At 41.1% G+C, this 22,812-nt stretch overlaps 1 protein-coding gene across 7 annotated transcripts in view; it reads left to right on the top strand.

Annotated features, from left to right (window-relative positions):
* Positions 1–22,812, top strand: part of STS (steroid sulfatase) — a 175,150-nt gene that overhangs the window by 73,657 nt on the left and 78,681 nt on the right. For all 7 annotated transcript variants that reach the window (XM_070750855.1, XM_070750853.1, XM_070750851.1 and 4 more), the window contains one exon: positions 6,877–7,013. In XM_070750855.1, the coding sequence (XP_070606956.1) occupies positions 6,877–7,013 (137 nt within the window). The remainder of the gene's footprint in view (positions 1–6,876; positions 7,014–22,812) is intronic.

The raw sequence follows: 22,812 nt of genomic DNA, 5'->3' as shown, positions 1-22,812 counted from the left end.
TTTGCCTGCCGGGTCATTGTTCCTGGTCGGGCATTTTCATGGGGGTTGTACAGTGCGATGAAGGGGCTCCGTTTGCCCCATCATCATACCCGCTTATGTGCCGGGGTCAGGGCTGACCTGTGCGTATGGCGGGAGTTCGTAGAATGGTTTAATGGGTTGTCATTTTGGAGGCACGAGCTTCTTTTGGAAGCTGAGTTGCAGTTGTGTTCAGATGCTGCGGGGACCTGTGGTTTTGGGGTTGTGTTAGGTGACCAGTGGTGCTGGTCTGCTTGGCCTCCGGAATGGAGGGCCTCTCTCCTGGTTAAGGACTTGACCTTTTTAGAGCTCTTCCCCTTGGTAGTGGCCTTAGAGCTTTGGGGGGAGCAATTTAGGGACAAGACCGTGCACTTTTAGTGTGACAAACTGGCGGTTGTCCATGTTGTGAACGCCCTGTCCTCCAAGAGCGACAGGGTTATGCGGCTTGTCCGCCATTTTGTGCACAGGTCTTTGTCCCTAAACGCCTTGTTTTTGGCTAGACATGTCCCCGGGTTAGACAACGGGATTGCTGATGCCTTGTCCCGTGGTCAGTTGTCCAGGTTTCGGACCCTGGCCCCGTGGGCCCGAGCGTCACCAGAGGCTTTTCCCGACCACCTTTGGAGCCTGAGCGGGCTCCCGAGCAGTGGAGAGAAGAGGCCTGCAGGGCTATGGCCCTCTCAGTGGCACCAGGCACCCTGAGGGCTTACCAGCATGCAGGTAAGGAGTTGGGGGATTTCAGGCAGGATAGGGGTTACCCCCATAGTTGGCCTGCCCCAGTGGAACACCTGGCAGAATTTTGTGTCCAACTTAGGCAGCGTGGCCTTTCAGTTAGGACGATTAGGTCCAAGTTAGCCGGCCTCGCCTTTCTGTCCAAGGCGGGTGGGTTTATGGACTTCTCTGGTGACTTCCGCATTCGGAAGATGCTGGAAGGCTGGGTGAGGGAGTGACAGGGGACCCCTTCTGATACTCGCCAGGCTCTGACGGTGCAGCAGCTGTCGCTGATTAATCAAGCTTTGGACAGTCTTTGTGCCTCTCTGTACGAGGCCCGTCTTTTTAGGGCAGCGACTTGTGTCATGTTTTTTGGGGCCCTGCGGGTCAGCGAGGCTATGGCCTCCTCGCAGGCTGACAGGTCGCTCCGTGCCTTCCAGTACACTGATCTAGAGTTTAGGGAGGGGGGTGTCTCCCTTTTGGTGAGACATTCCAAGACAGATCAGTTACATAGAGGGGTTAGGATAGAGCTTAGTGCAGCCACCGACCAGTCTGTGTGCCCGGTGGCTGCTCTGCGTCACTTTTGTGGCTTGAGGGGGCAGGGGTACCTTTTTAAACACCAGGACGGTACCCCCTGACCCGCTATCAATTCTGGGTTTTAGTGTCCAGAGCTATGGCTAAGGTGGGCATTGATCCCGCCGGCTATGGAACACATTCGTTCTGTATCGGCGGCGCCACTAGCGCAGCACTTTCAGGTTTCCCGGCCCAGAGGATTTGGGAGATCGGCCGCTGGCGGTCAGCAACATATTTGGGTTACGTTAGGCCTGCTGAGGATCTAGGTCACGGTCTTAGGCTAGGTAACCTCTCTGTGTCCTCTTCTAGGTAGCCATGCCAGTACGAGACCAACGGCGTTGCTCTGCGGCCACAGTATGATATTTTGGGCCGGCCGCTCAGCAGCAAGAAGCCCCGTGGGGACCCAGCTGTCTTTGGGCTGATGGGTCAACATCTTCTGGATGGGAGGAAGAGGCATGCGGTGGGAAGGTCTCCTGCCGCTGTTGCTGGGAGGGCAGCATCCCATTGCTGTGCCCAGATGGCTGGTCTTGCACCTCAGTGGCAATGACCTGTGCCTGCTTGGAGGTCTGCCCTTGATCTGCCAGGCTAGCAAGGACCTGCGGAGGCTTCGCACTGTGTGGCCCACCACACAAGTGGTGTGGTCTGAGATCCTCCCGAGGATCACTTGGAGGGACACCATTTCCCTTAGGGCCATTCACCGGGTTAGGCGGAGAGTTAATAAAGCCCTGGGAAGGATAGTTAGAGAGTTAGGTGGGGTTGTAGTGGCCCATCCCCACATCACCATAGATCAGCCATGGCTTTACCGGGCTGACGGTGTTCACCTGTCAGAACAGGGGAACACCATTTTCTTACAGGACCTGCAGCGGTCACTGCGTGAGCTGGTGCAGTTAGAGGGGGGAGTCGGGGGGCCAAGATAGAGATCTGACCCCCACTCCATGGCAGGTTAGGGGCGGAAAACTGGGTGGTGGTTTAGCAACTGCGTGTTCTCCGTTGGGCATCTTTGGGGATGATTGACAGATTCTCTCCAAAGGCTTGTGGTGGAAGCGACCTGAGCAATTGGGGGAACCTGTCTTTGGGTCCCGCCCATTTAATTCCCCTTGTAGGGGTTAGCCGGTGGGACCTCCCGCATGCAAGTGCATGGCATAGTCTCAGCTGAGGGAGGGGTCCCTCACCTGGACTAGCATGGAGCTACGCCCAGAAGTTGCCCCGGAAGTTTATTCTACGTCATTTTCCACCCCGGAAGCAATTGTTTGACCCTGCGGGTCCTTGTTAGGGTCATAGTTAATTATGTTAATTATGCTAATTTAATTAATAAATTATGCAAATTTATTTTAATAAAAATGACCCAGTTTTAAATCCAGCTCATGTGTCTGTGTCATTACTCCGCCTCTCCTGCAAAGCAAGACCTGCTTGACAAATTGTATAGAATGGAATAGTGGTAAATTTTCAGAGGAAATGGAATGCTTGAGTTAATAAAACAGGATGTTAATGTTATTGCAAACTCTCCCTCTTAGAAGCTGATCTGCCATTCCATTTTCAAGATCACAGGAGTCACTCACTTTCTGACTTTCACCCAAATCTACAAGAAAATTTGATTATCTGCGATTTTATACTCTTAAGGATATTAATTGCTAGGATTCTTTAAGCTTGCTGTCAATCAGGTGGACTTAAAAAGAAAACCCTCAAATAACATTATGCCCATGTGTATGAACTATTTGTTAGATATGTTCTGGGATCAAGAACTCCTGTGTTGCAAGGCATCCCTGGTATTGCCCCAGGGACTGTCAATAGAATAGAATAGAATAGAATAGAATAGAATAGAATAGAATAGAGTAGAATTCGATTCTTTTTTGGCCAAATGTGATTGGACAAACAGGAATTTGTCAGTGTACCTAAAAGAAAATATACATTTATCAAGAATCATGAGGTACAACATTTAATGATTGTCATAAGCAATTATCTCCTGAAAATAGACATTTGTAAATAATGACTTCTATCTTTCTGTATTTATCATTGTAGCCCTATGTTCCTAGAGATAGATAGATAGATAGATAGATAGATAGACAGACAGACAGACAGACAGACAGACAGACAGACAGACAGACAGTGTTGTGGCCCATCCCCATCCTGCCTGTGCATCTGATCACGGATCCTGAGGATCGAGAGATGGGTGTGTGTTGGTGTCATAGGCCAGTGTATCTGGCACCTGAATATGATAGTGAGGAGGTGAGAGAAGATATGGGGTCAGAAGCTGAAAGTCAACCAGGATGTTGCATATGAGTGACTCAGGAGATGAGGAAGGAGCCTCTTCTTGATGCCAGGGTTTGCAGAAGTGTCAGAAGGCATGAGCGGCTGAGCATGAGGAGGTCTCCACGTGAATAGGTCTCTGGTCTCCACGTGAATAGGTCTCTAGAACACTTGGCCACACCTTTTGGCTATTTAAAGGTGAGTCTCGTGACAAGCCAGTGCAGAAGTCAACTTTTGAATGTGATAGGTGGGTGATCATATTTGGCTTTTGGACTATTTATGTGAATTACAAAATAAGAAGGTGAAATCTTGGTTTCTGGGCTTCCTGCCAACTCAGAGTGAGTCATGTTAATTAGAGATTGGATCAAAGAGAACTATTTGGAATTTTTTTGGCTTTCTGTTTGAGACTCTAATGAACATCTGAAAACGAATGGACTTATTTCTTGCTTTACTGATGCATTTTAAATGTTAAACCTCTATGCTGCTAAACTATCAGAATTACATGCCTAAATCTTGTCAAATTTCTGTTTATGGACCTATTTCTTGGGGGGGCATCCTTGGGACAGAACAGATTGACTTCTGCCCCGGTCCACACACACACACACACACACACCAATTAAAATCAAGGATCAACTTGGTGATGAGAATCAGCAGATTAGGCAACAGTTAAATTCAGTGGCTGGCCAGCTGGCTCAGCTTCAAGGCCAGGCGGCTCCCCCTGCTCTGGCTCCAAGGAGAAATTGCCCTGTTGCTGCACCAGATAAATTCAATGGAGATGTAAATATGTTCCCGGCTTTTGGGGGACAATGTCAGTTATTCATGGCTCTACGGTCAGAGGATTTTCCACACCATTGGGACAAAGTGGGCTTCATCATGTGCCACAAGGGTCTGTTCTGGGTCCTATTCTTTTTAATATGTTTGTGAATGACATAGGGGAAGGTTTGGTAGGGAAGGTTTGCCTATTTGCCGATGACTCTAAAGTGTGCAATAGGGTTGATATTCCTGGAGGCGTCTGTAATATGGCAAATGATTTATCGTTACTAGACAAGTGGTCAAAGCAATGGAAACTGCAGTTTATTGTTTCCAAATGTAAAATAATGCACTTGGGCAAAAGGAATCCTCAATCTGAGTATTATATTTGCAGTTCTGTGCTAGCAAAAACTTCAGAAGAGAAGAATTTGGGAGTAGTGATTTCTGACAGTCTCAAAATGGGTGAACAGTGCAGTCAGGCAGTAGGGAAAGCAAGTAGAATGCTTGGCTGCATAGCTAGAGGTATAACAAGTAGGAAGAGGGAGATTTTGATCCCGCTGTATAGAGCACTGGTGAGACCACATTTGGAATACTGTGTTCAGTTCTGGAGACCTCATCTACAAAAAGATATTGATAAAATTGAACGGGTCCAAAGATGGGCTACAAAAATGGTGGACGGTCATAAGCATAAAACGTTTCAGGAAACACTTAATGAACTCAATCTGTATAGTCTGGAGCAGTGTTTCCCAACCTTTTTTGAGCCGCGGCACATTATTCGTATTTTCAAAATCCTGGGGAACACTGAAAGGGGGGGGGGGCGGGCTAAAGAAAAGTTTGGACAAAAAACCCCTCTCTCTTCCTCCCTTTCGCTCTATTTCTCCCTCTTTCTCTCTTTTCCTTCCTTCCCTTCATTCTCTCTCTCCATCCCTCTTTCTTTCTTTCTTCCTCTCTTTTTTGCTCTCTTTCTCTCTCCCTCCTTCCCTTCCTCTATGTCTTTCTCTCTCCCTTGCTCTCTCTCTCTGTCTCTCTTGCTATCTCTTTCTTGCTTTTTTCTCTCTCTCTTGCTCTCTCTCTCTCTTTCACTGTCTTGCTATATGTCTCTTTCTTTCTCTTTGCCTCTCTTGCTATCTCTCTTTCTCTCTCTGTGCCTCTCTTGCTAAGTCTCTCTTTTTCTCTTGCTATGTCTCTTTCTTTTTCTCTCTCTCTGCCTCTCTTGCTATGTCTCTCTTTCTCTCTCTCTTTCTCTTTCTCTATCTCTCTTTCTCTGCCTCTCTTGCTGTCTCTCTCTCTTTCTTGCTCTGTCTCTCTTTCTCTGCCTCTCTTGCTATGTCTCTCTTTCTCTCACTCTCTGCCTCTTATATGTCTCTCTTTCTCTCTCTCTCTCAGCTGACTGCAAGCGGGAGCCCTGACGGCAGCAGCTGGACGTGGTGCTGGACACCGTATATGCCAGGCACGCAGCGCCAGCATGTACGACGTCCAGCAGCACGTCCAACCGCCACCGTCAGGGCTCCCACTTGCAGTCAGCTGAGAGCGAGCGAGCGAGCGATCCCTCTCGCCGCCGCCATCTCCCCCGACTGCCTGCGGCTGCTGCGGCCACCCCCCCCGCTCCCATCGGACACTTGCCGTCGACGCCAGAGGAGCTCCAGCTGGGCGGGGCGCTGCCGGTACTTCCGTCCTGGGGCTCCCGCTCGCAGCTGTCCCCCGCCTCCTGCTCGATGCCGCGGTTTTCGGCGCTCTCCTGCTGGGCCCCAAAGAAAGAAGGCGGGAAAAAGGTGTGAAGAATGGAGCTCTCCTTCTTCCTGCCTTCCTTCTTTGGGGCCCAGCAGGAGAGCGCCGAAAACCGCGGCATCGAGCAGGAGGCAGGGGACAGCTGCGAGCGGGAGCCCCAGGACGGAAGTACCGGCAGCGCCCCGCCCAGCTGAAGCTTGGTGGCACACCTGGCCATGTCTCGCGGCACACCAGTGTGCCGCGGCACACCGGTTGGGAAACGCTGGTCTGGAGGACAGAAGGGAAAGGGGGGACATGATCGAAACATTTAAATATGTTAAAGGGTTAAATAAGGTTCAGGAAGGAAGTGTTTTTAATAGGAAAGTGAACACAAGAACAAGGGGACACAATCTGAGGTTAGTTGGGGAAAGATTAGAAGTAACGTGAGAAAATATTATTTTACTGAAAGAGTAGTAGATGCTTGGAACAAACTTCCAGCAGACATGGTTGGTAAATCCACAGTAACTGAATTTAAACATGCCTGGGATAAACATATATCCATCCTAAGATAAAACACAGGAAATAGTATAAGGGAAAACTAGATGGATCATGAGGTCTTTTTCTGCCATCAGTCTTCTATGTTTCTATGATAAGCCTGCTGTCTGGCACTGCAGCTTGGTGGGTTACACCTTGGTTCAGAACAGCCCCCTCAACAGACAGATAGACAGACAGATAGTGAGATAGTGAGTGTGTGTGAGAGAGAGATCACTCTTTTTAATCAATCTGCCTTAGTAATTTTGTTCAGCTACAAACAATATGTTCATTTTTAGGCTGGAACCAAGATCTATCTTTGTTTCATTACTATCTCTATTTCAGGAATATTGATAAACCATTTCTCCTATTCCTATCATACCCTCAAGTCCATACAGCTCTTTATGCATCACTAGCTTTTAGAGGAAAGAGCAAGCATGGCTTATATGGGGATGCTGTTGAAGAAATGGACTGGAGTGTAGGTACGTATGTTGTCTGATCATTCAAAAGTGTTACCTGTCTTGAAATAATGATACAGGCTTACGCTTATTGAGTCCATGATTTATGTTGCTAAGTGAAAATTTCGTTAAGTGAATTTTGACCATTTTATAACTTTTCTTACCATTTTTGTTAAGTGAATCACTGCAATTGTTAAGTTAGTAGCATCGTTGTTAAATGAATGTGGCTTTCCCATTGATTTTACTTGTCAGAAGGTTGCAAAAGGTGATCACATGACCCCAGATCACCGCAACCATCATAAATATGAGTCAATTGAAAGCACCTGAATTTTGATTACATGACTATAGAAATGCCGCATGTGAAAAACAGCCTTAAGTCCCCCCTTTTCTTAGTGTTGTTGTAACATTGAACAGTCACTAAATTAACATTTGTAAGTCGAGGAATAGCTATACTTTAGAAATTGAGCCTCATACAGGGTTTATTTTGACACGTAAAGATAAAAGTTATTATCTCAAATCATTCTTTTGGGAATAAAGCTGATGTGATGCAGTTTTTTTCTGAAAACTTAATCTTTGGTGCAATTTTAGGTAACTGGAAAATGATTGTTAAAGCAAGTGCATATTTTTCTTATTCTGAACTGAATTATGTTCTTAATTGATATGAATTATTTTGTAAAGCTATTTTAGAAAGTAACAAGAATTTATATTGTGGTATAGGAAAAAAAACATTTCGACTAAAAGATAAAATTAAATGTAGCCATAAGGAAGAAGTGCTCACCGCTGTAGGGCATGTGTTTAAACATTAGTCATATATCACGACTTTCTGCCAAAATGATACTTGATGAAATGATTTTTCATTTCTCTTCACACAATGTGGGGAACATTGTGTCAACAGAGTATTAGGGCAATACAGTACAACATAGCTCATTAGTAATAATATGGAAAGAGACATGCAGTGGTGACTGTGGTATATTATTTTTTTTTCAAAATCTAATCATTATTATTTGTTTGTTTGTTTGTTTGTTTATTTGTTTGTTTATTGGACTAGTATGCCACCCATCTCCATGGGCTTGGGACAGCTCACAAGACAATTTGTTTGTTTGTTTGTTGTTCTTCTCACAACAAAATGACTCTGAGCAGCTTTCAGCATTTAAGCATTAAAATCCTAACAATTAAATATCTTTACAACAATAAAAATAGAAATCCCTATCAAGATAAAATTATAGTTAAAAGATGGGGAGGCAGAGAACAGAATGCAGTATGGTAATATGGCATTACCTCTTAATCCATCAATCTTATTAAATATTCTTATTAAATTGGATTTTTGTGCTGCCCCTCTCCGAAGACCCATCTTTGGAGATCACGTCTAAAGTGATGCTCTCACTGTTAGGTGTGCTGCTTCCCCCTGCAGAAGGTCAGAAGGGAGGGAGCCAATCATATATCGGGGGTAAAATGTTCCAAAGGACAGGAGCTAGGTAGAGAAGGCCCTTCTCCTGGACACTGCCAGCTGGAATACTTTGGCCATTGAGTCCTGAAGCATGCTTCCTCTTCTAGCACAGGTTCTAATTGTGATCATACATTTACTGTGTCTTAATCCTATCCATTCTGCAACACAGGAGTGATCAAATTTCTTTTCCTCCAAAGAAAAAACTATGTACGTAGAAGGACATTGTCCTTTTTTTCTTTTTGGGGAAGAGGTACTACAGACATGAATAAGACAAACATGGCTGAATCTCTGGGCTAAAGGAAGATCATGTAAGAAACACTCTTAGTATATTTTATGTAGCAAGTTCAGAATACAAAAAAAGTTTTTAAAAAGTTTGAATATAGAACAACTTTTCCTTCTTGGTGATCTGCTGAGATTGGAAAAAAAAACGTGAACACATGATTGAACACTTTTGAAGTGGCCTTGACTAACATCTTGTCAATATGTATACCAGGTAACAGATTCTAATAGAGGGAGAAGAAAATAAGGAAGTTAAATGATGTTGATTATATTACACCCTGGGATTTGAGCTGGTTTGTTATATGCACAGACAAATGTTCTAAGGTATACCGTAAGTAGAAAACAATTTAAACCTGGATTCCCTCCCTCCATGCACTTATTTTTTACTGGGTTTCAAACAAAATTCAAAGAAGCAGCTCCCTGTCATTTTGTAGCTTGTTTTATATTTATGTTAGATCATAAATATGGGCATTCTCTAAATTCCTCCACAAGATTGACAGAACCCTAGCTATCTCTTTACCTGATTTCAAGGGGGTGACTAGAGTGATAGGATTACTGAAGAACTAAATTAATTTTGTGAGTGTCAGATACTCAGCTACTATCAGAAAGACAGTGCTTGTCTATATGTGGAAACCTGAGAACAAAACATGGAAAAATATTCACCAGCATCTGCTTGTATCGGCAGCATTTAAAGTCACTGTCAATGTCTGATAACAGTGCAATATAAAGGGAATTAGGTTTCTTTTAGATTGTTCCTATTAATTAATGGCAATTATTAATAGTTTGAAGACAAATAAAACTGAGAAAGAAATTGCCCAGAGAGCCTCACAAAGTGTCTCCTCTCAAAGTGTGCTAATTTATCAGGTTTTGCAAAATAGCACATTATCACTGGGAATATTGGAATGACTCTTCATTTCTAGAGGTAATCATCTGTGAAATCAAGTTGCACTTGAAACAATCAAACTGAAATGCCATAGCAACATAAGATAATATTCCCTTTTCATTCCTTCTGCACATTAGTTTCCAATATATTTCTGATTTCTATCAAGCAAGGTACAACATTACTTTCAGTAAATAATATATATATATATTAAAGTATCAAAAACTGATTTTCACCTCTGCAGCAGAAGCATGATGTATAATTGAAAGAGAATGCTCTGGTTGCAAACACTGAGAGTTCTATTTCATTCACTTTTTTAGTATACATTTAGCAATGAAATTTATGAATTTCAAGAGCAACAAGATCAAGGCAAGATAGATTATTTAAGAAATATATGCATCTTCACTTTGAATTGCAAGATGGGCAGCAAATAAATTTGATAACAATTTACATAGAAACTGTTGTGATTCAGCCTGAGGCTCCTCAGGGACCGGCTGCGTCTCTGCTGGATCCATGCCCGGAGGAGGAGGACAGTGACCAGGAGGGGGAGGAACAGGCAGACGGGGGAGAGGAAAGTCAGGAAGAGGATGAGGGAGAGCAGCCTGAGAGCCCCGGGGGGGGGCTCTCCCCAGCCAGTAGCCTGGACTCACTGGATGAGGAAGCACAGGCCATAATAGACATGAGACAGCGACGTGCTGCTCAGAGACGGGACCAATTAGAAAGGTATTTGCATCATTGAATTGGCAACAGCTGGGTTTGGGTGTGGTTCTCCTCAGCAGGGTTTAAAAGGCAGGCCCGCCCTTACAGCCATGTGGAGCGTTATCAACTGGTGGTTCTGTGACCTTGATTCGATTCTCGGCATCTCTGATCTTGGCTTGTGACCTAGAAGCCTGGAAGACTTGGGGGAGGCGTAGGTTTGTTATCTCCAGCGTTGTTTTTGACAGCAAGAATCCTGTTTTATTTCATGGCCTTCGTGAAACCTCTGTGAAGTTCCAGCGTGTTCCTGTCTGTAAGAACAGTTTCTGTTACCTGTGTTTGCTTTGAATTATATAAACTGCATTTGCTTTTTACCAGTGTGTCTGGATTCTCTTTTTGGTTGGTGCTGGCTTCTGGAGGGACCCAGACAGAACAGAAACAAGTCTTCTAAAATTGTTTTAGTGTTTTAAAAATGGAAGACAATTGCCAGTTTTATGGCAATTCATAAATTTCCTCCCAAGCTTGACTTGTTAACTTGCAGAAATGGTTCTTTTAGCTAAGAAGCATTGCATCACCAAAGCTAGTGCATTAGAAGCAGCATGCAGCCAACATAATAAACAGCATAATATCTATGTCATCTTTGTATTGAGATTGCAATTTGCAATAAAATTAGACAAAGTTTATTACTGTGAGGTACCAGAATATGAACTGGATAGCTATATCACAATTTTGAGCACAACTGCTACAGGGGCAGAAAATTCATTATGCCCCACTTTTATCCACTTGTATAATATTGCCTTCCTGCTTGTTCATATATCTGTGTGTCAGTCAAAGTCTTGAAGTTTTACCAGCAGGTCCGGCACCAGGTAGGATTGTACTACCACATGAAGCACCAGTATTTTTTCTCACTTAAGTGATACCTATTTATCTACTTGCACATAGCAAGTCAAACTGAAGCTGAGGCAAATGATGAGTGCCTATTCTCTCACATGGTGCTCGGATTTGAACCGCTGGAGTAGAGACCATCTCCAGCATCTTTAAGCCACCTTAGTCACATATCATATTAGACTTGTGTAAGTTTGGAAAATCTAGCTATCTCCTTCCTTTCTGCCTACTTTTCTACACACTCTTTGAAAAGTGAATTTCCACAGAACAGGAAGAATACCATAGCTTTGACAAACTGTTTGCAGTACTTTTCAGTCAAAATGATTTCCATAGTTACTTTATAATCCTACTAGAAAATCTTAAACTGTTGTAATTTGTATGAGTTCTTATCATATATACTTTTTGCATATGTTTTCAAATTCTACATTTGGATTAAGTAATGGCCATAAGCCATATTAATTAATGATTATAATTAGCAACTTATTTGTTAAATATAAACATTACTTCAATATACTGTATCTATGGAGAGTCTTAAATCCAAGTGATGGCTGTCCCAAAGGTGTTTTCAAAGGGCAATTGAACCTTCTTGGTTTTTTCCTTGAAAATATTTTGCTTATTATCAGAACTGAAGAAGTTCCTTGGATGAGAGGCAAAACATCTTTAGGGGGGGGGGGGGTACAAGGAAGTCCAGTTGCCTTTTGAAAAGCACCTTTGGATCATTTAGACCTGTTCTGCATCCACACAAACTGGTTGGGATTCTACTTAACATTGAAATAGTGCTGTAGGACTTCAAGAGTATTTTGCCATAAGATGTTATGCTTTCACTCTAATGATTCCTAGCTGTTATAGTATTTCCCTGAAAAATTATTGATGAACTCAGAAAATAAATCCATCATTATGGAAGTAACTTTAAGTTTTCAGATGTTTATTTCTTTGTCTTATTTCTGTAAGTCATGCAGCTTCTCACCAAGCATTAAGCATTTGGAAGGCTTAATTAAAAAATGCACAGTGTGAGGATCCAACTTCTGAATCCAACTTCTGGGATTTTCAAAGAAGTTTCAGGCAAAACAATATGTGAACCACTTACAGATTTAGTTCACTAATTCATCAAATTTAATCTTACCGATATTGATTAGTAGTGAGTCTTCAGTTTTCAGGAACTCTTTCCAGATTTCATTTAAATCAGTATTTGAAACTTTCTCCCCCACCCCCCATAAAAATGTATTATACGGTACAATGATGTAAAAACTGTATTGATTGTGCCATGACATCATAATGGATAAAATGTGACTTACATAATGATAGCAATATCCTCTATTATGCTTTTGTGGAAACTCTTTTATAGAAATTATGTGAGTTACTATCCAATCTATAATAATAATAATAATAATAATAATAATAATAATAATAATAATAATAATAATAATGTGTGGCACAGATAATAATGTGGCACAGATAATAATGTGGCACAGATGATACACTGGAACTTGTGCCGGAACTACCAGGGGAACGAGGGACCGTTGCTTAATAACAGTCCCTTGTTCTGGCTCTGTGAGCCCAATCTTGGGTACTGGTGATGAGTGTAACTCTGGCCCTGGACTCAGGTTGCTGCTGCTTAATGCCAGGTCGGTGGTAAATAAAGCTCTCCTCATCCGGGATCTGATCCTGGATGAGGAGGCCGACCTGGCTTGTATTACTGAAACCTGGCTGGGCCCGGAGGGAGGTGTTCCTCTCTCTGAAATTTGCCCAGCCGGGTTTCAGATATGGCATCAACCTCGACCCCAGGGAAGGGGGGGAGGAGTGGCTATTATAGCCAGGGAGAGCCTTTGCCTACGTAGACTCATTGCTCTGGAAATTGCGGGTTGCGAGTCTCTCTTGCTGAAGTTGGACTTAGGGGTTCAGGTGGGCTTATTTCTCACGTACCTGCCTCCCAGCTGCGTGTCAAAAGCCCTGCCTGTGCTACTCGAGGAGGTAGCCGGGTTGGCGGTGGAGTTCCCCGGACTCATTGTCCTGGGGGACTTCAATCTGCCGTCACTCGGCAAAACCTCTGGGCTGGCACAGGAGTTCATGGCCACCATGACAGCGATGGACCTGACTCAAGTAGTACAGGGTCCGACTCACGAGGGAGGGCACGCACCTGACATGGTATTCCTTTCCGAGCAATTGAGAAATGGTCTGAGACTAAGGGGCTTAGAAGCATTGCCTTTGTCATGGTCAGACCATTTTCTACTACGGCTTGACTTCCTGGCTCTAATCCTTCCCCACAGGCAGGCGGAACCAATGAAGATGTTCCGCCCCAGACGCCTGATGGACCCAGAGGGCTTTCAGACGGCGCTTGGGGTTATTCCAGAGGCACTCATCCACAGTTCGGCGGAGTCTCTTGCGGAGGCCTGGAATATGGCTGCTGCGGAGGCTCTTGACTGGATTGCGCCTTTGCGACCTCTCCGTGGCGCTAGACCCTGTAGAGCCCCATGATTCAACGAGGAGCTCCGGGAGTTGAAACGCCAAAAGAGACATCTAGAGAAGCGATGGAGGAAGAGTAGGTCTGAATCTGATCGAACACTTGTAAGAGCTTTTATTAAGACTTACAAAGTGGCGCTCAAGGCGGCAAGATGCGTGTACCATGCTGCCTTGATTGCATCAGCGGAATCCCGCCCGGCTGCTCTGTTTAGGGTGACCCGCTTCCTTCTTAACCAGGGGGGAGTTGGGGAGCCCTTGCAGAGTAGTGCTGAGGAGTTTAACACATTTTTCGCTGATAAAGTTGCTCAGATCCGGGCCGACCTCGACTCCAATTGTAAAACAGAGTCGACTGACAACGAGTCAGTCGAGGTGACTGGGGCACGTACTTGTCCACCTGTCTGGGAAGAGTTTGATCTGGTGACACCTGATGAAGTGGACAAGGCCATTGGAGCTGTGAGTTCCGCCACCTGTCTACTGAATCCGTGTCCCTCCTGGTTGGTCTCGGCGATCAGAGAGGTGACACGGAGCTGGGCCCAGGAGATTACCAACGCTTCCTTGGGGAGGGGAGTTTTTCCAACACTCTATAAAGAAGCGCTCGTGTGCCCCCTCCTCAAGAAGCCTTCCCTGGACCCAGCCGTACTTAATAACTATTGTCCAGTCTCCAACCTTCCCTTTATGGGGAAGGTTGTTGAGAAGGTGGTGGCACTCCAGCTCCAGCGGTCCTTGGAAGAAGCCGATTATCTAGGTCCCCGACAGTTGGGTTTCAGGCCCGGTTACAGCATGGAAACCGCTTTGGTCGCATTGATGGATGATCTCTGGCGGGCCCGGGACAGGGGTTTATCCTCTGTCCTGGTGCTCCTCGATCTCTCAGCGGCTTTCGATACCATCGACCATGGTATCCTTCTGCACCGGTTGGAGGGGTTGGGGGTGGGAGGCACTGTTCTCCAGTGGTTCTCCTCCTACCTCTCTGGCCGGTCGCAGTCGGTGTTAGTGGGGGATCAGAGGTCGGCTCCGAGGTCTCTCCCTTGTGGGGTGCCTCAAGGGTCGGTCCTCTCCCCCTTGCTATTTAACATCTACATGAAACCGCTGGATGAGATCATCCAAGGACATGGGGTGAGGTATCATCAATATGCCGATGATACCCAGCTTTACATCTCCACCCCATGCCCAGTCAACGAAGCGGTGGAAGTGATGTGCCGGTGCCTGGAGGCTGTTGGGCCCTGGATGGGTTTCAACAGACTCAAACTCAACCCGGAAAAGACGGAGTGGCTGTGGGTTCGGCCTCCCAAGGACAATCCCATCTGTCCGTCCATTACCCTGGGGGGGGATTATTGACCCCCTCAGAGAGGGTCCACAACTTGGGTGTCCTCCTCGATCCACAGCTCACATTAGAAAACCATCTCTCAGCTGTGGTGAGGGGGGCGTTTGCCCAGGTTCGCCTGGTGCACCAGTTGCGGCCCTATCTGGACCGGGACTCATTGCTCACAGTCACTCATGCCCTCATCACCTCGAGGTTCGACTACTGTAATGCTCTCTACATGGGGCTACCTTTGAAAAGTGTTCGGAAACTTCAGATCGTGCAGAATGCAGCTGCGAGAGCAGTCATGGGCTTACCCATGTTTCACCATCACTCTGCAGTCTGCATTGGCTGCCGATCAATTTCCGGTCACAATTCAAAGTGTTGGTTATGACCTTTAAAGCCCTTCATGGCATCGGACCAGAATATCTCAGAGACCGCCTCCTGCCGCATGAATCCCAGCGACCGATTAGGTCCCACAGACTGGGCCTTCTCCGGGTCCTGTCAACTAAACAATGTCGGTTGGTGGGTCCCAGGGGAAGAGCCTTCTCTGTGGCAGCACCGGCCCTCTGGAACCAACTCCCCCCGGAGATTAGAACTGCCCCTACTCTTCCTGCCTTCCGTAAACTCCTTAAGACCCACCTTTGCCGTCAGGCATGGGAAATTAAACATCTCCCCCTCGGCACGTTTAATTTATACAGGGTATGCTTGTGTGTGTGTCTGTTAGTATATGGGTTTTTTTAAATCTTTAAATATTTTAATTAATTGGATTATTATGATTTGTTTCACTTGTTGTGAGCCGCCCCGAGTCTTCGGAGAGGGGCGGCATAGAAATCCAAATAATAAATAAACAAATAAATAAATAAATAAATAAATAAATAAATAAATTTACCAGTGGCAAAGAACTGCTGGGATCATAAGCCTGAAAAAGTGGTTGAAAATTAGCAAGCAAAACTACTGTGGGACTTCCGACTTCAGACTGACCAAATTCTGAAGCATAACACGCCAGACATCCTGATTGTGGAGAAAAAGAAAGTATGGATCAATGACATCGCAATCCCAGGGGACAACAGAATTGAGGAGAAGCAGCTAGAGAAATTAGTTAAATACGAAGATCTAAAAATCGAGCTGCAACGACTCTGGCATAAGCCAGTGTAAGTGATCCCGGTGGTACTTGGTACGCTGGTGGCAGTACCAAAGGATCTCAGCAGACATTTGAAAACCATTGGAATTGACAAAATCTCCATCTGTCAATTGCACAAGGCCGCTTTACTGGGATTGGCAAACATAATTCGCCGCTACATCACGCAGTCCTAGGTGCTTGGGAAGTGCCCGACTGGTGATGGTAAAATCCAGCATAGTGATCTCGTTTGCTGGGTTGTATTGACTTATTATTATTATTATTATTATTATTATTATTATTATTATTATTATTATAGATTGGATAGTTGTTGTTGTTGTTGTTGTTATTATTATTATTATTATTATTATTATTATTATTTATTAGATTTGTATGCCGCCCCTCTCCGAGTACTCAGAGCAGCTATACTTGTTCTTCATTAAGTTGAATATTAAATTGACAAAAATTTAGTGCTAGGTGATAGTACACATGATTTTCATGTAGAAAAGGTTTAATATTTAGCATAATTTGATATCATGGAAATATTTTACACAGAAATTTGTCTGAAACTCTAATTAATTACTGTAAATCATGTTAAGTATCCTTATCAAATGGACTTCCTATAAAATAATTTCCTATCTACCTCTGAGAGATTTCAGACTGCAATGCAACTTCTGTATTGCTATTATCAATTCAATAATATTATTTTTCCTCCTGCCCTTTCACTTTGAATATTAATCCCTTTATTTCTAATAGATAAATAGGGGGAAAACACAAATTGCCATCTCCCACCTACCCCATAATATTAATGAATTGGTATCAAGAACATGTTCCTGGAAGGTTATATGCAGATGTTATCATTAATTTCTTTTGATTCTTTATTTTTAACTATTAATTATGAATACTACAGCAGAATCGATCCTTGTTTACTCTTTTTATATGATATTGCAAAGATTTGTGGGATTTATTTATTTTTTATAATTTTTTTTATTAATTTTCTTAAAATAAACAGACACACATACAAACATTAAACATAGAGTGGGGGTGCATTTCCCACGCTTATCTTGAAAGTATAAATTCAAATACAGAAAAAGAATACATAGTTGAATATATATTGAATATTAAAAAGTCTAGTGAATTTGGGTTAGAATTTTCCAAATTTTAACTACTATGCGTATATAAACCAAAATTCTTAATATGTTGCTTATACATAAACTAATATACCATAATCATCAAACGATACATTTAAACTAATATTAACATTGTTATTACCCAGGTAAAAACAAATACAAGAAATTAACTAAAAGTAAATTTGTATATCTTATTTTTTCTTGTCTATCCATTTATAAACATTGTTCCATGTTTCATAGAATTTAGTATCTTCTTGATCATTTAAACGTCTTGTCATCATGTCCATTTCAGCGCAATCTAATATTTTTGCTATGACTTCTTCTTCCTTGGGGATTTCTTCCCCCTTCCAATTTTGCGCATATATTATTCTAGCCGCAGTTAGTATGTGTATAATTAAATAAAGAATTTCTTTCTTATAAGTCTGATTGGTAATTCCTAATAGGTAAAATTCCGGGGTGTTTTCTATATCCTGCTTTACTATTTCTTTTATTATTTTTTCTATCATCTTCCAGTATATTTTAGCTTTACCACATGTCCACCATTGATGGTAGTAGGTTCCTATTTCTTTCTTACATTTGCAACACAGTGGAGATGTTTTGGGAAACATTTTTGCTATCCTATTTGGTGGGAGATGCCACCTGTAAAACATTTTAATTTGATTTTCTTTTAATGAAACTGATTTAGTCATTTTCCAGTTGTTAGTCCAAACTTTCTCCCATGTATCTATATCTATTTCCTTGCCAATATTTCTGCACCATCTTATCATAGTGTCTTTTAAGGTCAACTCTATATTTTTGTGTGCAATGAGGAATTTATATATTTTACCTACCATTTTTGTTGGGTTAGTAGTAATTAAGTTACTTAGCAAATTTTTTCTTTTATTAAAAATATAGAGGGTTTTATCCTTCTGATATCTAGATCGAATCTGGGCATAATGCCACCAATCTATTGTTATCCCTTCTTCTTGTAATTTAATCCTAGATTTTAACTTCATTTGATCATTTAGTAATTCTTTGTATCTAAAAAATATTTTCTTGTCTTTTATAGACTTCGGATGTGTTATTGCTTCTAGGAGGGCAAGACATTCTGGGATATTTAGAAAATGGTTTTTCCTTATATCTTTCCAGACCTCTAATAGATACTTCCTTAGTGTGTGTCTTTTAAAATATGAGTGGTTTTTTTCCTTGTCATACCATATAAATGCGTGCCATCCAAGCATAAGATCATGTCCTTCTAGGTTTAATATTCTTTTATTCTCTAGAGTTATCCAATCTCTAATCCATGTTAAGGCGGCAGCCTGATAGTATAATTTCCAATTTGGAAGGCCAAATCCTCCTCTTTCTTTAATATCTTCTAGACAATTTATTTTTATCCTTGCTTTTTTCCCTTGCCATATAAATTTTTTAACTATATTTGTCAAAGTTTTAAAAAAGATTCCCCCTGGATTTATTGGGATTACCTGGAAGAGAAATAAGACCTTGGGTAAAATATTCATCTTAATTGTTGCAACTCTTCCTAGAAATGATATTTTCAGGTTATTCCATATTGCTAAGTCTTTTTTAATTTCTGTTAATAATTTTGTATAGTTATCATTTTTTAATGTTATTGTTTTCGCTGTTAGACATATTCCTAAGTATTTTACTTTTTTAACAATCTTTATTCCGGAAATGCTTTCTAATTTGGTTTCTTGTGTTTTGCTCATATTTTTAGTTAGAAAATGTGTTTTACTTTTGTTTATCTTTAAACCTGCTACCTTTCCATATTGTTCTATAGCTTGCAATAATGTGGGGACTGTTATTATCGGTTCTTCGATTATAAACGTTAAGTCATCTGCAAAGGCTTGAACTTTATAAGTTTCATCTCCTACAGTTAGACCTTTTATTTTAGGGTCTGTTCTTATTTTAATTAATAGAGTCTCCAGAATCATAATGAATAACAATGGTGATATAGGGCAACCTTGACGAACTCCCCTATTTATCTCGAGTATTGGTAATTGATTATTGTTCAATATTATATTAGTTGTTTGTTTTGAATAGACGAATTTTGGGCCAAATCTCATTTTATTTAATTGCATTTTTATAAATATCCAGTTGACGTTGTCAAAGGCCTTTTGGGCATCTAAGAACATTAAGGATGCTGTCTTACCTGGATATTGTTCATAGTACTCTAGTGTGTTTATGACTGTTCTGAGGTTATTTTTAATTTGTCTCCCTGGTAGAAACCCATTTTGGTCTTGGTGTATTATTCCATTTATAACTCTTTTAAGTCTGTCTGCATAAATAGCAATAAATATCTTGTAATCTACGTTTAATAATGATATGGGCCTGTAGTGTTTGATTTTTTCTGGCTCTGTACCCGGTTTGTGTATTAAAGTTGTTAGTGATTCTGACCAAGATTTAGGAATTTTACCCTCGAGTCTGCATTGATTGAAAATTTCTAACATATTATTTCTTATTGTTTCATTTTCTATTTTATACCATTCTGCCGGTATGGCGTCTGGGCCCGTGGCCTTATTATTTTTCTGTTTTTTGATTATTATTAGGAGTTCTTCCATTGTTATTGGTCCGTCCATGGTGGCCTGTTGGTCTTCTGTTATTTGTGGTAGTTTTGAAGACTGTAAATAATTAAAAACTTCATCTTCACTAATATTATCTTTTGCATATAGATCTTTATAAAAATTATACACAATGGCTGCCTTTCCTTCTGTATCATATTTTATTGTACCATCTTTGTCTTCTAGTTTTTTAATTAATTTTGATTGCCTCTGTTTTCTAAGTTTATATGCTAGCCATCTGCCTGGTTTGTTTGCATGTTCAAAATAGTGTTGTTTTGCTCTTTTAATTTTTTTCAGTTATCTGATTTTGTTCTATGATTCTAATTTTATGTTTAATTACATTTATTTCTGTTTTTAAGTCTCTATTCTTGATATGCTGCTGCGATAAAAATTCTAATTGTTTTAATTCATTTATTAATTGTACATACTTTAATTTGTTTTCCTTATTATATTTTGCTGTGTAGGATATTGTTAATCCTCTTATATAGGCTTTAACTGTATCCCATAAATTTTGTGGAGTAGTGTCTGAGTTTTTATTAATTTCAAAAAATATTTTTAATTCTTTTTCAATCCAATCCTTATATTTCTTATCATTTAAAATGTTTCTATTCATCCGCCAGTTGTTCTGTTTGTTATTAATTCTCATAGAAACTACTATTGGATTGTGATCAGCCCATGTATTGACATCTATCTCGACCTCTTTTATTTGTTCTGCAATAATTTTTGGTGCCCATACCATGTCTATTCTTGTCCAGATTTTGTGGGGGTTGGAGTAGAAGGTATATTGTCTCTTGTGAGGGTATCTTTCCCTCCAGATATCATTTAATAATAGTTCCGCTTTCATTTTTTGAAAAGTACTAGGTAGTAGATTCCTTCTTGTTTTTTTACTTTTTTTCTTTTATTGTTACCTCCCCCCCCCCTGAATGGTATAGTTGTCTATTCGCAATAGCATTAAAATCACCAATTATTAATACATTTTCAATAGCTAGTTCTATTATTGTTTGGTGTAGTTTTTTGTAAAATGTCATTTGATCTTCATTAGGGGCATAGATAGAAACAATAACTAGAGGTCTGGGTTCAATATCAACTTGTACAATCAATATTCTACCTTCATTATCCTTAAATATTTGTTTGGAATTTATAGAATTCTCAACATACATCACTACTCCTCTTTTTTTTTGATCTGCTAATGCAGCATACATTTTTCCAATTTTGGGATTCAACAGTAATTTTTGGTTGCTTTTTTTAATATGCACTTCTTGTAATATTGCAATTTGAGCATTTTGATTTCTGATTTTGGAAAAGATTTGTTTCCTTTTCCTTGGTTCATTAAGTCCATTAACATTTACAGAAAAGATTTTTAAGTCTTTACTTATTGTCATTTAGTAGGTTTTTTGGTTTCTCGCTGAGGTTGAACTCTTCTGGCACCTTGGTCCTGCTCGATTATCTGAGCAGTAGCCCCCAAGTCTTCTTCTTGTTGGATTGCTGGTTTTCCCCCTGGTTGCTGTTGTACTGGTTGTTGTTGGACCACTTGTTGCTTGGCTGTATGGTCCAGATGGCTGATACCGCTATTTTCAAAGAAGTACATGGCTTGATCTATATTTTCCAGTTTGTATCTTGTAGAACGCCAAGTCAGAGATAGGCCTTGTGGAATGAGCCAACGGAAAGTTATATTTTCTTTAATCAAAATTCTGGTTAGGAAGTGATAATCTCTTCTGCTTTCTCTGACACTTCTTGGAACTTGTTTTAATATTTTTATTTCAATTCCTTGATGTTGGAGTTTGGAATTTCTTGACCAGTGGAGTATGTCATCTCGCAAAGCTTTTCTTGTGAACTTGATGTGTATCTCTCTCGGAAGATTGTGGCGACGAATGTAGCTATTCGAAGTTCTGAAAACTTCATCGATTTCTTTCAGTAGTGCTGTGGGATCCTCTTGGAGTATTCCTCCAATAGTTTCAGCCATAGTCATTTTTAAATCTTCATCTTTTTCCTCTTTTATATTCTGAAATCGTAGCCCATACGAAGCACGTTGCATCTCCAACTGAGTGATTGATTCATCATATCTTCTATATCGTGCATCAGCTCTACCTTCAAGGTAGTCCATTCTTTTTTCAGTTTTATCAGACTTCTCTTCAACTTTTTTAACTCGGTCATCACTTTCTTGTAGTGTTTGTTGTATCTCCTTTATCTGATCTTTCATCTCTCCCATGTCAACTTTCAGTTCAGCCATCTCCGTTTTAAATTCTGCCAGCTCTGATTTTATAGCTTCTCTTTGTTGTGTTGCGTCCTCTTTTATAGCCTCTCGTTGTTGGGTTGCATCTTCTTGAGATTTAAACATAAAGTCTTTCAATATATTTAAAGTTTCTTGTATTGTTGCAGAATTGGACTGCATTGTTTTGTCTTTGTCTTTCTCCTTGGTAGACATAGTTAACACCTGGTGCGACGGGGAAGGGTGCGGTGACCCTTGTGGGGAAGGAATTGCTGCTGTAGTTTGTTTTTTAACCGTTTTAACAAAGGTTGAGGTGCTTGACATTATCAAATTTGAATCCACTATTTAAAATTTAAAATTACTTTCAATTTATATGTAGCAAAAGGAAAAGAATTCCTATAGATTCAAAACCTGTTCAATTTACCTTGTTTACAATTTCCCTTCAAATATAGCAATATATCAATCCAATTACTAACAAAATTCAAAATGTATTGTTATTTTTAAAACTTTAAATAGGCAATACCAAAAGAACCAGGTGTAAAACTTTTAAAAATAAGAGAGAAATAAGAGCTAGAAAGAAATCATCTGCTAAGAGGGAGAAGAGAAGAAAAAATTAGTGAAAAGAGTGGAGAAAATTATTCTGGGGGAAGGAAAAAAGAAGGAGGTGGTATTTTATTTCCACTAAAAAAGAGCAGGAAACCAAGGTTTATTAACAATGCATATGTTTCAAATCAATTTTCTTTTGAGAATAGCAGTACACAGGAAAAGGGAAAAAAAAGAAAAGAAACTAAAAGGAACCAGGGAGGAAGATGGTTATTCAAAAGACAAATTATCAATATTTATGTACTTATGTTATTCTTATGAA

This window comes from Erythrolamprus reginae, chromosome 4 (genome assembly GCF_031021105.1).
Source record: "Erythrolamprus reginae isolate rEryReg1 chromosome 4, rEryReg1.hap1, whole genome shotgun sequence".
Taxonomy (NCBI): domain Eukaryota; kingdom Metazoa; phylum Chordata; class Lepidosauria; order Squamata; family Dipsadidae; genus Erythrolamprus; species Erythrolamprus reginae.
Note: the sequence above shows the minus strand (reverse complement) of the source record. Positions and strands in the feature narration are given on the sequence as shown.